The sequence below is a fragment of the Pipra filicauda genome, unplaced genomic scaffold (genome assembly GCF_003945595.2).
Source record: "Pipra filicauda isolate LSUMZ 115617 unplaced genomic scaffold, ASM394559v2 scaffold595_size249610_pilon, whole genome shotgun sequence".
Taxonomy (NCBI): domain Eukaryota; kingdom Metazoa; phylum Chordata; class Aves; order Passeriformes; family Pipridae; genus Pipra; species Pipra filicauda.
This window is the reverse complement of record NW_024104748.1, coordinates 54,925-68,963: the sequence shown is the minus strand read 5'-3', so window position 1 is coordinate 68,963 and position 14,039 is coordinate 54,925. Positions and strand designations below refer to the sequence as shown.

General features: G+C 45.8%; 1 protein-coding gene across 3 annotated transcripts in view; it reads left to right on the top strand.

Annotated features, from left to right (window-relative positions):
• Positions 1 to 14,039, top strand: part of RAP1A (RAP1A, member of RAS oncogene family) — a 39,478-nt gene that overhangs the window by 15,448 nt on the left and 9,991 nt on the right. For all 3 annotated transcript variants that reach the window (XM_027725777.2, XM_027725776.2, XM_039387864.1), the window contains exons 2-6: positions 1,856 to 1,924; positions 5,295 to 5,378; positions 9,095 to 9,163; positions 10,708 to 10,764; positions 11,995 to 12,135. In XM_027725777.2, coding sequence (XP_027581578.1) covers positions 5,322 to 5,378; positions 9,095 to 9,163; positions 10,708 to 10,764; positions 11,995 to 12,135 — 324 coding nt within the window. In that variant the 5' untranslated portion in view covers positions 1,856 to 1,924; positions 5,295 to 5,321. The remainder of the gene's footprint in view (positions 1 to 1,855; positions 1,925 to 5,294; positions 5,379 to 9,094; positions 9,164 to 10,707; positions 10,765 to 11,994; positions 12,136 to 14,039) is intronic.

Genomic DNA, 14,039 nt, shown 5'->3' with positions numbered 1-14,039 from the left:
CAGGGAATCCCAGACTGGTTTGGATTGGAAGGGACCTTAAAGCCCATCTCATTCTACGCCCTGCCCTGTCCAACCTGGCCTTGGACACTCCCAGGGATGGGGCAGCCACAGCTTCTCTGGGCAACCTGTACCAGGGCCTCCCCACCCTCCCAGGGAAGGATTTCTTCCCAATATCCCATCTAACCCTGCCCTCTGGCAGTGGGAAGCCATTCCCCCTTGTCCTGCCCCTCCTGACCCTTGTCCCCAGTCCCTCTCCAGCTCTCTTGGAGCCCCTTTAGGCACTGCAAGGGGCTCTCAGGTCTCTCTGGATCCTTCTCTCCTCCAGGCTGAACCCCCAGTTCCCCCAGCCTGGCTCTAGGAGAAATCCCTGTTTTCAGGTGTGTCCAAATTGGACCCAAGCAAATACCTACAGCAAGAGCTGACTGAATGAACTCTGCTTTGCTGGAGACTCACTTCTTATTATATCTGGGAAAATGCTTGACAGGGGTTATGACATCCATTATCAGTTTCTAAACAGTTTTGATTTCTGTGGCTCCGGGGTGGTTCTGGATTGCTGGGTACAGAGCTCTTAAAAGGAGATATTTTCAAAAAAGCAACTTAGCAGGTTTTCATTCGAACTTCCTATGATTCTAGAGGAACAACTGATTCTTTTATGCCTTGAAAAGAAAGGATGAAGTGCTGAACCTATAAAAGACAGAGGACCCTTTGCCTGTCGTAGCAGCAGGCAGTGCTGTGATGACTGAAGTACCAGTGGTGCTGCAGTTCAGTTCCTGAACAAAGGATTGGGATGCTGCAGGTGTCACAGCCTCCTCAAACACTTGGATAGGAGCCAGAGGGTTCCTGGGGGAGGAGGATGGTGGTGCAGGGAGTTGTCCTGCTCTTGAGAACTGTCACAGAATCCCAGAGTGGTTTGAGTTGGAAGGGACCTTTTAAAGCTCATCCCATTCCACCCCCTGCCATGGGCAGGGACACCTTCCTCTATCCCAGGTTGCTCCAAGCCCCGTCCAACCTGGCTTTGGAGACTCCCAGGGATGGGGCAGCCACAACTTCTCTGGGCAACCTGTGCCAGGGCCTCCCCACCCTTTATAGTAAAGAATTTCTTTGCAATCTCTACTCTCACCCTGCCCTCTGGCAGTTTAAATCCTGCCAAGATGCTCTGGCTGTCGAGGCACCCCCAGCCTGGGTTCCCCTCTGTGCCCTCTGCTCTGCCCTCAGCTCTTCCCACAGCTCGTAGCTGCTCTTTGAGTCGTGTCCCCCGTGTGCCACCTGCTCTGCCCAGCCTGTCCCCTCCATCCTGCTGCTGCCAGGTGGCTGGGGGAGGACTCGAGGGCACAGCAGGGCTGGGGGATGTGGGACAGGATGTTGGGCTGGTTCAGAGGGACTCTGATACCATCAGAACCTGCTGCTTCTGCTTCCTGTGCCTGGCACTGGCGTGTGCTGCAGCTCCCCGGCTGCAGGGCAGACACACAGGCTTTGTGTGTGCCCTACAGGAAAGAAACTCAGTGGATCCCTAAAATAATTCTACTTTTCAGGTGTTGTGTTGAATTTTACCAGGGCAGTGTTGATCAGGAGTGATGGTTTTTCCCCTTTAACGTCACTCAGGTTGTTGGGCTGCTCTAAACATCTTTTTCCTTTGATAGTACTTTCTGTAAAATGCATTGCACACTTGATAGAGTCTCAAGCAGGGTTAGTTTGACCTCAGTTTGTCTTTTTTAAGTGAAGTCTTCCAGAGAGTATATTGGGAGGGAAAAGTCCACAGGAACATGGTGGTTTGACTTAAACCCTTCAGTGATGAATTGCAAATGCTGTCTTTGAAAGATGATTAATTATTTTGATATTTTCTGGTTTTTTTCAGTCCCTTGCGGGGAGCCTGGAGGACCTTCAGTAGAGCTGCTAACACTGATGAGAGATCTTTTATGCCAAGGTAGGAGCTTTTTAGTGTTCTCAGAATATTTCAAATGCAATTTCTGTGAACATAGGAGTTGATAATGGATAAGTAAAGCTGTTGCACCCACTCTCTTTTTCAGTGCTGTGTTCACTTATCTTTGTTTATGCTTCTCTCTCCTCACCACCCGAATTGTAAACTTCTGGATGAGCTGCTGAAACTTTTGTAAGAGGAGCAGCTAATTTTTGCATCAGGTTTGTGTCCTGAAGGGCCTCAGCCCTCCTCCCCCACCACCCTCCCCCAGCTCCTTCCGCTGCTTGGGAAATACCCTCAAAGTTTTGCTTCTTCCTACCCCCATTTGGCCCCAGGGCTGCAGGAGGGTGAAGGATGATTTGTGCATTTAGGAGAGTGCACAAGGCTTTGGCTGAATAAAGATGCAGGTGAGTGGGTGCTCAGAGCCCCATTTCAGGTTACAACCCCACTTGTGTTTGCTTCCATCCTCTGGTCCTTCTCAGAGACCCCCTGCCTTTCAGTTTTGCACATTAAAACAAATATATTGCATCTTTTCTTTATTCAACATCTGTTACCAGAATAGAGCCCTTCACTTTTGCCTCAGGAAGGAGCTGGGCATCTTGGGGCTGATGCTGTGAATAGATAAACATCCATTTCTGTTGCTTCCCTGGCAGGGTTGGTGACAGTTAGCAGCAGAGAAGAGATGCTCCTGTTAAAGAACAAAGAAAAGAGATTAATTCTGATGTATCAGCTGTTTCACAGTGTAGAAGCAAAGGTTTTTGATGCTTATAGATGACAGAACCCTACTGATTTATTACCCTGCAGGTGCTGGGTGGTTTGGAGGGTCTGGCAGGGAAGGCAGGAGGGAGTTGCTGCTGCTCAGGGCAGTGGTGGGTTGTGTGACACGAGCTCTGTGCCCCGTGCTTGTCCTGCTGGAGCTTGGTGGGGCTCTGTGTGCCTGGGAGAAGGGAGCAGGAGCAAGGAGACAACGCTCAGCTTTTGCTTTATTTCTGCACCTCAGCGTTCAGAACTAATGAGAGCACTTTCACAACATTTACAGTTATTTTTTCCACGCTCCTTAGCGATCATCCTCTTTTTTTTTGACTCCAAAGAAACGCTTAGCACCCATAATTTAATTCCATTTTGAAATGGAGCCCTTGCTTCACGGCATGTGACTCCACTCCAGGGAGCTCTGGAGGGAGATGAATGCTGCTGTGTGTGACTGTATTTAGGTGGGCTTCAACAGTTGCCAAATGAAAAGTTGGCTGGGATGCAGCATAGTAATTTCTTGAGCACTCTATTCAATGTTGTATAAACAGATAACATTAACATACTCGTGAAAGAGCTACAAGATAATTAAGATGTGTGGGGTTTGCAGTAATGAGGCTCGTGTGGTTCAGGATCTTGGTTTCCTGTTGCACCTGAAAAAAAAAAAAAAAGTCAGCAAATACTGTAGACAAGAAATGAGAAGTTAGTCTTGTACTGCTCCCAGCTGAAACTTTCCCACAAGTGTTTTTTACTATAAATAAGAAGTGAAAGAGTTCACAGCTAAATTTAACCCTTAGCTCGGTCGCTTCCCAAGTTTTCCTTGGTGGAAGTGACTGTGGAGCTGGAGGAGGAGGAAGATAAACTGGATCAATAAGTTGCATTTGTGCTTTATAAAAAATGCCTTTTAATTTCTAGGGATGATCAAGGGGGAAATAATTGTTAATTGGACTTTCCCTCTCCTCCCCATCCGAAATTGTGATTTTTGGAAGAAAGGAAGTGTTACTTCTCAGGGAAATGTTCAAGCAGAAGAGCTCACAGTTCCAGAATTTTAGCCAAAACCACTGTAAATGTCCTAGAGTGCCTAGACCTCACTGGCTCTGCTTTTAGTCAGCTTCTGGAAAACCCCTTTCAGTTTGACTTGGTTTCACAATTTTCATGAAGTTAAGCAACTGCAGCTCACATGGGCTTCAAGAGTTGAGGAAAAACCTCCTCAAGGTGCTTAAAATGATGGGCTGCACTGATAACTTCAGCTTTATTCCCTCTCTGAGGCTTGGGTGAGTGAAGGGCAGCTTTGCTACGTGACTCAGCACGGGCAAGTCCTTTATTTCTGTTATTCTGACTTAAAAATGAGCTTGAAGTCGAGCTGAACTGGACACAGAATTTGCATCTCTCTCCAACTGCACGTGGGATTTTTTTTGTTTTTGTTTAAACCTGTACTTGTGTCACATTTAGACCATAAAACAGGCTGTGGTTGAGGGGTGAGGGATAAATTAGGATGTTTAGGGAAGGTCTCAGTGTTCAGCAGCTGGTCCTGATGCAGCTCCGGCAGGGACTGGAGCTGGGTGAGCAGCAGCACGTGGGTTTCCTCTTCATCCTCTGTTTTCCAGCTTCCCTTGGGAATTGAAATGATAGAACCTGCCCCGATTTAATGATTATATAAACCTGAAACACAGATTGTCAGGGAGTTCTCCACACTGCAAAGCTAAAAATACAATCCCTGCTCTCCGCAGACCCGCTAACGGCAGTCGACAAGGTGATACATTTCTCTATCAAACTCCTTGGAATATGCTTTTATTTTTGAAGGCTGTAGCCAGTGAACCCATAAATCCTGTGGTAATGTTAGTTTGAAATGCCTTTGAGGAGTGGAGCTTGCCCAGGCTCCTTGCACTCGAGGCTCTGAAGCCTTACTTGGGAAGGAGGCTCTGTCTCGCTGGGAAGGGGGAATTCGCTGCTGAGGTCATTGTTTGCTTGAGCTCCGTGGCTCGGGACAGCCCAGCCTGCCTTCTAATGTAAACATAGTGTAAAATGTTTATCACCAGCTTTGTCATTTGCCTTATTTGTCAGGGACTCTGGAGGAGAATGAGGAGTTCTCTGGTGCTGCACAGGGAGTCGAGGGAGTCGCAAGATTTCCATAAAAAGGCAGAGTCGGTGCTTGGGCGAGCAGAGAGGTTCTGCCTTGGCAACCCTGTGTTGGGGCTGACCTTTTCCAGAGAGAAAACACTGACCTAAATCCTTCCCTGCTGGGAGTGGAGAAGAAACCTCTCGGTTGCATCTTTCTGATCTAATTTCCTTGTCCAGCACTCGGTGGTTTGTGCTGTGAAATGCTGAGGCAGCAGAGGACGCGCAGGGGCAGCTGGAGTGGGCACGTGTGGCTGTGCCCTGTTTGTACCATGTGTGTCCATCCTCTTCCTCTCTGAGCACCATCAGGCTGAGCTTTGGGCATCTCATGTAAACTGGGGCTGTCAGAGGTGCCACCTGAGTGTCCAGGTGGAAAAATAAAAACCATAACTGTGCATAAAGACATCCTCGTTCTCAGGACTGCTTGCTGAAGGGAGCGTGTTGCTGCTTTCAGGAGACAGTGCCCTGAATCCACCTGTGTTTTTAACTGGTTTTTTTTCCTGCTTTGCAGATTGTTGCTGTCTGAACAGGCCACACCATGCGTGAGTACAAGCTGGTGGTCCTTGGTTCAGGAGGTGTGGGCAAGTCCGCTTTGGTGAGTTTTGGGGAGCGGTTCTCAAACTGACACACCAACTTCCAACTGTCTCATTGCAGACCATGTTATTAATGCTTTAGGAGATCTGTATGGCTTTTAGTATGTGCCATGGCTTCACTGTTGCACTGCTGAGAGAGCTGAGGAGGTGTGTCATGATTTTGGAGAGGTGATTAATCACTGTTGCAGTAGCATTTCATGTCTGCTTCCTGCCTGGGTGTTGTGTTGTAAAACACTGAATGTCCGTGGCCAAGTATTAAAAACCCAACCTACACTGGAACAGCAAGTGAAGTCTGGCTGTGCAGTGAAGTAGAATAATGGAATTAGGGGTGGTTTCAGCCCTGCACACCTTGAATGCTGCGTGTTGTCCATCCTGAATGAGCAGCCTGGGCTGAAAAATGAGAATTCACCTCCAGGGTGTGTGCAGTGCAGAGGGAGAAGCAGAGTGATGACACTTTGCACTCCTTAAGTGCTTGTGTTTGTTTCTAAGAAGAGGTTTACATAGCAGAGTTGATAGTCAAGCCTTGTAAGAGGGATTCCTGTCACCCATTTATCACTAATCAGTCCAACAGCTCCCTGCAACAAGAAAGGCAAAGAACTGGTCAAGTGTAAAGTTATCTCCAACAAGGAACTGCCCTGTGTTCCTTGTCACAGGGGGTGATAATGGCTGAGCAGCCTTTCATGTCCTGCACCCTTGTTTATTCTGCTGATACAACCAGGTAATAATCCTGATATATCACCTGCAGAATCCAGATGAACAGGAGGAAAGATTATTCAGTTGTGTATCAAATTTGAGGTACTCTCTCAGAGATCCCATCCTAATCTTCACAAGGTGGAGGCATAATTTCTTTATAAGCTCTGTTCTTCCACAGCAACTTAAGCAATCTGAGTTACTTTTTGCACCAGCACCTCCTTGATTATCTCACTTTTGTTATGTAGCATTGACAGGCTCACTGGGTAAAAGAGGCCACTTATTAATATGCTGTACATAAGAATTACTCAGCATCTGACATACCTGAATTTCCTTATTTGCCATTTGAAGTCTGAGTCAGCACCATCACTGCCCTTTTTTAACAGCTGAAATGCAAATACTCAGTCTGGTAAACAAAAGTTAAATTCTTTTTGGCAGTCTGGGTGCTAAATCAGCATATTTTGTAATTCATATGCCACATAGATCCATTATGTTTGTAACAGCACACAATAAGTGCCAATTAGCAGCTGAGAGTGGATAATATTTAGCTTTCAAGATAACTGTTTGCTTATTTACAAGGAGTAGTTACAAGGTGGGATTTAAAATAATATGGAGGTCACTTTAAATTTCGTTCTTCCAACTGTATAAACTGAACTGTCCAACAAAGAGGTTGGTGTTGATTTTCAGTTCTGTGTTTTCATGAGAGTGGGGATGACAATATGATGTTGTTTTACTGCAGATCCTCCTTGTTGTTTTAACTCTTCTGTGCCAGTATGATGCTGATTGTGCTTTTGGTAACGATGGCGGAATAGCAGAAAGCTTTCACAGTTATTAAGGCACAGTTATTTTGCAACTTTTGTTTCCTGTTCAGCAGTTTTCTCCCCATTTCTGAGGCTAAAAATGCTCTGGAGTAGCAGTGGGTGACAGTATTACAAGAGTGTCCAATTGTTCAGAGTCTTACATAGAACTGGAAACTAAATTTGGATGCAGAACCCCAAACTAAGGGAAAGTTATGTGAGTCTTGGAGCTACACATAACCCAAAACCACCCCAGATTTGTGTCTTCTCCCTTGGCCTTTCTTTTGGTCAATAATCAATAAAAATAAAGTTCATCAGAGAGTAACAATCTTACATAGCAAAATAGGCTGTGGATTAAGGTGACTATAATCATAATTAGGATTGTAATTGTTGTCTGTGTGAACACACAGCACCAGTTGAGAGAACAAAAGTTAGGACAGTGATTTATCAGCAATAACACATTTTGAGAAGAGAATACATAGGTTCAGGTAATCTTCCTTCAGAGTAGTGCTGCAATTGCAGATATAAAATAAATCTTGTGGGTGTTATAGAAGAAAGGTTCAGTGTTGTGAGTGATTTGTTGGATTCTCACACTCAGGGTTCACAAAGCTCCCAAAATAAAGTGGTGCAGATGTGACCAACTCCAGTGCTTATGTGTGAGCCTCCTGGCAAAGCCTCCTGGTCAGCAGCTGGGCTAACCTAAATATCCTAAAATGCTCAGTAACAGTCCTAAAATACAATCTGTAACCTACAATTCTTGCTGTGGGGTTTTGTTGTTGATGTAACCCCGTCATCCACATTCAGTGGTTTCTTACTCTGGGATGATTTTGCTGAGATCTCTTATCTCAGGCAAACTGGGACAGCTGTTCAGTGTGACAAGAAAATACCAGGGAAGCTGAGACTTTGATCATTAGAGTGTAAAATATGTTTATTTAGTGATATAGAATGATTTTTAAATGGGGTAGATTGTCCTAGAAGTCGTTTCTTCTTATGTTAAAAGAAAGCAAATCGTGAGGAACTGCTCAGTTTCCAGCAAGGTGTGTGATAGGAGATGAGGGAATGGCTTTAAGCTGAAGTAGGGTAGATTTAGATTAGATTTTTAGGAAGAAATTCTTCCCTGTGAGGGTGGGGAGGCCCTGGCACAGGTTGCCCAGAGAAGCTGTGGCTGCCCCATCCCTGGAAATGTCCAAGGCCAGGTTGGACAGGGCTTGGAGCAACCTGGGATAGAGGAAGGTGTCCCTGCCCATGGCAGGGGGTGGCACTGGGTGACCTTTAAGGTCCCTTCCAACCCAAACCATTTTGGGATTCTTTGTTCTCCATTGTCTTCTGCCCAAACAAAACACGATTTCTTTAAACAGGGAGTGAATTTGCAGAATTTGGGTATAAAACTTGTGGAAAGTTCAGTTGGCAGAAGGTGTTTGGTGTGGTTGTTGGTTTTCCAGATGCAAACTGAACCACTGGGATCTCAGCTCTTAGTTTGACAAACAATTACCAATATCAGTGAAATATTCAGACACTCCTGTGCTGTTCTACTGCAAATTGTTGTAGGTGAGGGTAAAAAGGGAAAGGGAGCTTTGCCTACAAAGGAGAAGGAAAACTGTGGCCAAAACACCCCGGGCACAGAGCTGGGATGTCCAGAGCGGGGCCACATCCGTGTGACAACTCGGTGGGAAGTGTTTAGAGTAGATTTGCTTTGAATAATTATATGGGGAAGAAAGATTTCCCCTTTGGACTGAGTGGTGTCTCCTCCTTTAATGGTTTAACAGAGGTTGAGTGGCTGGAGGCTCTCCAGGTTTCACTTGTCTGTGCTCTGGGGGTTTGATCCAGAGCAGCCCCACTGTGGCTCTGGGATGATTTGGACCAAAATGTGGATTTTCCACAGTGGACAGGTTGCCAGTTCTTCTGATGAAATTTCAGGTCTTCCATATTTGGTGGGGTTTTGTTCTTCTGAAGTCCCAGGCACTGGAGTAAAGGCATTTTTGAGGGTATCATCTTTTATGAGAAAAGCAAGCAGGCAGTTCACATGCAGAAAAGTTTTGAAAACGTGCTTGAATAAAGTGATCTTAATGGAACAGAAAATACACAAATTCTGTTTTAAAAATTAAAATTTTATGTCTTTTTTTTTCTGGTCCCCACTATTAAATTTTAACAGTGATTTTTTTGTTACTTCTTGGTAAATGTTTTGTGTTCAGTTCACTTCATTTTTTTTTCCTTCTCTCCTTTCTCCCCAGACTGTACAGTTTGTTCAGGGAATTTTTGTTGAAAAATATGACCCAACAATAGAAGATTCATACAGAAAGGTAAAATACCATCATTTTTGTTTCTTTCAAGTCTCACAGAGCTTTCTTTTTAATAATACAACAAAAGCTTGTCAGGATGAGAAGGGTCTTTTCTAAGGAAATGTGCTTGGAACAGCAGAAGGAAGGGGATGCATGGGAAAGCATCAGCCTTGGAAATGGTTTCATGCAGGTAGTTTCCTTTGGCTTTCCAGAGTATTTTACTGGCTTAGGGCCTCTGAATGCAATCAGACAAATTGTGTCAGCTCCTGGAAAGCTGAATTATCAGGGCACGATGATGCCATGAATTGGGCTGTTTCCTAACTTAGTTAAACAGGAAGATTAAATCTCCATTACTCCATAAAACAAGAGCTTTCATGTTGTGTCTCTGATGACTGGGGGCAGTTTGAGGCTGCAGCTTCTCCACTGTTTGCTGTTTATTCCTCAGAGGTTACTACACCTGCCCAGAGAGAAAGTTGGTGTGTTTTCCTGCACCATCACTGATTTCCACCTGTACTGGGCCATGAGCTGTGCTGGTGGCACTGCCCATCCTCCTGCCAGGGCTTCTGATTGATGCCTGGGAACAGCAACAGCTCAGCCAAAGCAGGGTCAGGCTGTTGCTCAGCCCTGTTTGCTGTAATTTGATTTATAGTTACTTCTTCAAGACAGAAATCTGTCAATATTTGCCCTGTGTGTGCTCTGTAGACGTTGTTACACAGGATATATCCCTCTAATATATCAGGTTGTATTGCTGGAGCACAGCACTTGCCTTGTGTTCTCTTTCAGGAATGGCTGTTTTGCCACTTAAACATGTTCTGCTTGCTTTGAAGGATATGGAATTCTTTGGGGCTGTTCAGGATGCAGGGTTGGAATTGCTGAGCAGGAGTCCTTGTCAGGATCCCTGAGCTGTGGTTCTCTACTTAATTCCATCCACAGAGCTGCTTTCTTCACTGCACTGATGTCAAGTGACCCATTGTTTTAGGGATTAGCATAAATGTCACCATCATTAAAGGCACCAAAACATAAAACAAAAACCGTTTTTGCCCCGTGACAATCAAGTGTAAATTGTGGGATCAGTTCTGCTGTTAAATTTACTTGACTCTCCTGGAAAATTACCCTTGTTGGATCTGAGAAACTTCTCAGTGAGTGGAAGATTTGCAAAGTCTGACTGTGAGGGGCCTGAAATATTTTGCTTTTTCTTTTCTTCCTTTCCTCCCTTCTCCCCCAGCAGCAAAGAAAAATTCAAGTTTTAACGTCCCTTGATTTGGGAGAGTGGATTAAGTTGGGATATTTACAATCTCACTTAAGTTGAGATGTTTACAGTGAGCTGCTCATTTAAGCCTTTATAATGAAGGGAGTCCTGGAGCATGTGAGCTGACCCAAATGCCTGGCTTGGGGCATAATTAATCCTCTAAAAGCAGTGCTGCTCAGCCCTGGGGAAGTGCAGGTGCCTGGTTTGCTAAGGGAGATCTTTGTGGGGGGGGTAAAAATGAAGCTGAGATTCCTCCTGCCCGTCCCATTTGGGATATTTTAGTTCTAAGTGTTTGTCTCTTCCCTTTTTTCCCCAGCAAGTGGAAGTAGACTGTCAACAGTGTATGCTTGAGATCCTCGACACAGCAGGGACAGTAAGTCTTGTTTCTTTTTCTGATGGCTGTGGAGTTTCTTTGTTAAGAACCATAATCCTGCCCAAGCAAAACCAACAAATCAGCTGCAGTGATTTAAATGGAAGGATTTTGTTAAATAACCCACACCCAGTGTGGTGAATGAGCCCCTCCAGTGGTGGTGCCCCAGTGCTGGGACACAAAGGTTGGTGCCTCCTGTGCCACTCACCTTTTCTCTGCCATCCACTGTCGTCTGGCTTTCAACACTCTGGCACAATTTGAATTCTAAACATTAAGTTTTCGAGTGGCCAGAAGGCACAGACACAGACTGAAGCCAATCCCAGGCACAGGAATTGCCTCCCACATGTCACATCAGCCTGGTGGCACCTCCCTGGCACTGCCTGGTGCTGCTTTGGGAGGCCCACGTTGTCCCTCCAGCAGCTGGGGTGAGTCCCTTTGCTGTGCCAGCGTCACCTGCAGCCCTGCAAAGCCCTGGCACTGAGCAAACAAACCCTGTGATGGTCGAGTGAACATCACAGGAGGGGAGGTCCTGCTCCCTAAAAGTTGGATTGATTTAGAAAGCTTTGAGAGTGACCAAGAGCAGAGGCAGAAATCGTCGTCACTGGTGGCATTCCTGTCCCAGGCTGGGACAAAGGCAGCTCTGAGCTGGGACACACTGTCCAGCCTGCTCTGGCATTTCACTGCATTGAACCTCTGAGCCACTGTCGTGCTAGAGATGGTTGGAATTAAACTGTGCACGTTCAGAGGTGACCAGGCAGTGCCTTCCACGCAGCAAATCCTGAGTGTGTGGCACTGTTTCCTTGTATGAGAGGAAAAAATTTGAATTTCCACTCCCTGTCTGTTGTCTGGGGAATTGGTTTGATGGCAGACTGGTGCTTAGCACCTTATCAGCAAATAAATGCAAGATCACTGCAAAATATATCACCCAAATCTAAATACTTTGTGGTTGGGACATACAACAGTCCATCTGCAGAGATGTTTATTGCTACTCTTTGTATAGAAGAAAGCCTTTTGTCTATTAGGGGGGAAAAAAAAAACACACAAAGGGAAAGAGATGTGTTAATGCTTTTATTAAATTTCCATGCTTCAGTGGATTTCTGAGAGGGGAAAATATGTAAATCCACGTTGTGTGACACTATATTCTCTCCTCCAGTATAATAGAAGTATTCCTTTGTAACTGCTCATCAGCTGCATTCACTGGCTAATTACTTTAAAAAAAATATTTGATTACAGGAGCAATTTACAGCCATGAGGGATCTCTACATGAAGAATGGGCAAGGGTTTGCACTAGTATATTCTATAACAGCACAGTCCACGTTTAACGACCTACAGGACCTGCGGGAACAGATTTTACGGGTTAAGGACACTGAAGATGTAAGTGGAATATTTTTGTTTTACTTCTGCAAATGGTTAAGAAGTGTTTGTGATAAACATACAGGATTTGGAGAGCGAAGTTTCTTTCAAAGAATGTTCTTGGTTTGTGTTGAATTAAGTTCCCTCAGCGTTGTTATTTCAGTGTTGTTGTTTGAGGCCCCACACCTGCTAAGGGGCATCATGAAACCAGATTTTCCCATGTCCTGGAAGTCTGACAGTCTTTGGAATTGGTGGGTGTTGATTGAAAACAACATTATGTCTTTTTTCTCCTTTTAACTCCTTTCCAGTATTTGCATTTTCTTTCTTCTCTGTGCTTTAGCAAAGTTAAGGAAAAATAACAGCTGAGCTCTCTGCTGCTGATGTTGTTGGTAGATCTGCAGCTGTGGAGACTTAACCTCGCTTTTCCCAAATGTATGAAGGGGAAACTGAAGTCCAAAGCTGCCACATTTCCCAGAGGTCAGCTGGGAATTCCCTGGAGCAGGGCAGTGCTGTTCCCTGTGCCCTCAGGGGCACGTCAGGAGCCAAGCTGATGAACTGCAAATAGAAAGGAGTGGTCAACTTAGTGACCAGGCTGTGCTGTGTCATTCCAGTGTCATTAGGATTAATAGCCTTTTTTTGGAAATCACTGAGTGTTCCTTGGCTTTCATGTCTCCCTGTGAGGGGCTGGGGAGCTGGGCTGGGAGCCTGACCCTGAAGTGGCCCTGGGTCTTGTGGCCTGAAGTAGAGATTCCCTTGGAGTCATGGAATTGTTAAGGTTGGAAATGACCTCTGGGATCATCAAGTCCAGTCAACCCAGCAGCACCAGCACGTTCACCACCCTCCCTGCAGCTGTGCAGCCTCCTGGTGTGTGGGCTCTACTTTTATGGGACGTTAGGTTGTTGTATGAAAATGTGCTTGGCCCTTTCTGAAGGAAAGGAGGATGTTCAGGGCTCTGTGACTCCTGTGACACATGTGTGTGAGCAGGGATGGTCCAGCTCTGCCCTGCAGCTGTGCCTGTCCCTGGCAATGGCACTGGGAGCACCCTCACAGCCCGAGGCTTTTCAGCTCTCAACAGTTTTCTTCAAAGGAGGTCACAGAGTTGCATGAATTAAATAATTAAGACTCTCATGAGAGTCTTAGCCAGTGATGCAAGGTTGTAATTTTAGTTGCTTAAAGCCCTTTTTAAAATAAGGAAAAATTACATGTAGATGGTTTGCATTCAGTGCTGTTGGACAGAAGAAAACCATGCACCATATTTCCAGTTCAGGCCCCAACTCCTGGAACTCCTTAGTGGGCCCTGAGTTCCTAAAGGTGGGATGCAGGTGAGGTTCCAGGTGGCTTTTGCCATGGAGGCTGTGTGGGAACCCTCTCTCTGTGTAGGCATCCTCCAAAAGAAGCTGGGAATGCATTCAGGTGTTTGCCCTGAGGACTGGGAAAAAGGTTGCCCATGTTTTTCCACTGACAGCTCCACAGTGTCCCCTGCCTTTGCTGTGGATCCCTCCGGGGTGGTTTGGGCTGGGCTGGGCTCCCCGAACTCTTGCCCACAGGGCCAGGACACCTATTTAGGCCAAATCCTGGCTAAGCCACGTGTGTTGTAGTCAAATCTCCATCCAGGAAAAGGCAGTTGGAGCCACCCAGGGCGACCTCCCAGGGCAGCTGCTTCCCTGGGCTCCTCCTCGTCCCATAGCCTGGTTCCCTGGCTTTGCAGGGCTTTGCTTCCCTCCTTGGTTTAACAAGCTGAACTGCTATTTATGCCAAACTGCTTTTCATTTAGGCAGGGATTATTCTGGGGTAAATCCCTGGTAACAGGAGTCCTGGATTGGCCTCACTCTCTGGAGGGAATTTGCCCCCTAAGCTGGGCAGGTTCATCCCATAATGGGCACTGTGGCTTTTCTTTTTACTTCAGTGATTTAATTCTTAAAATG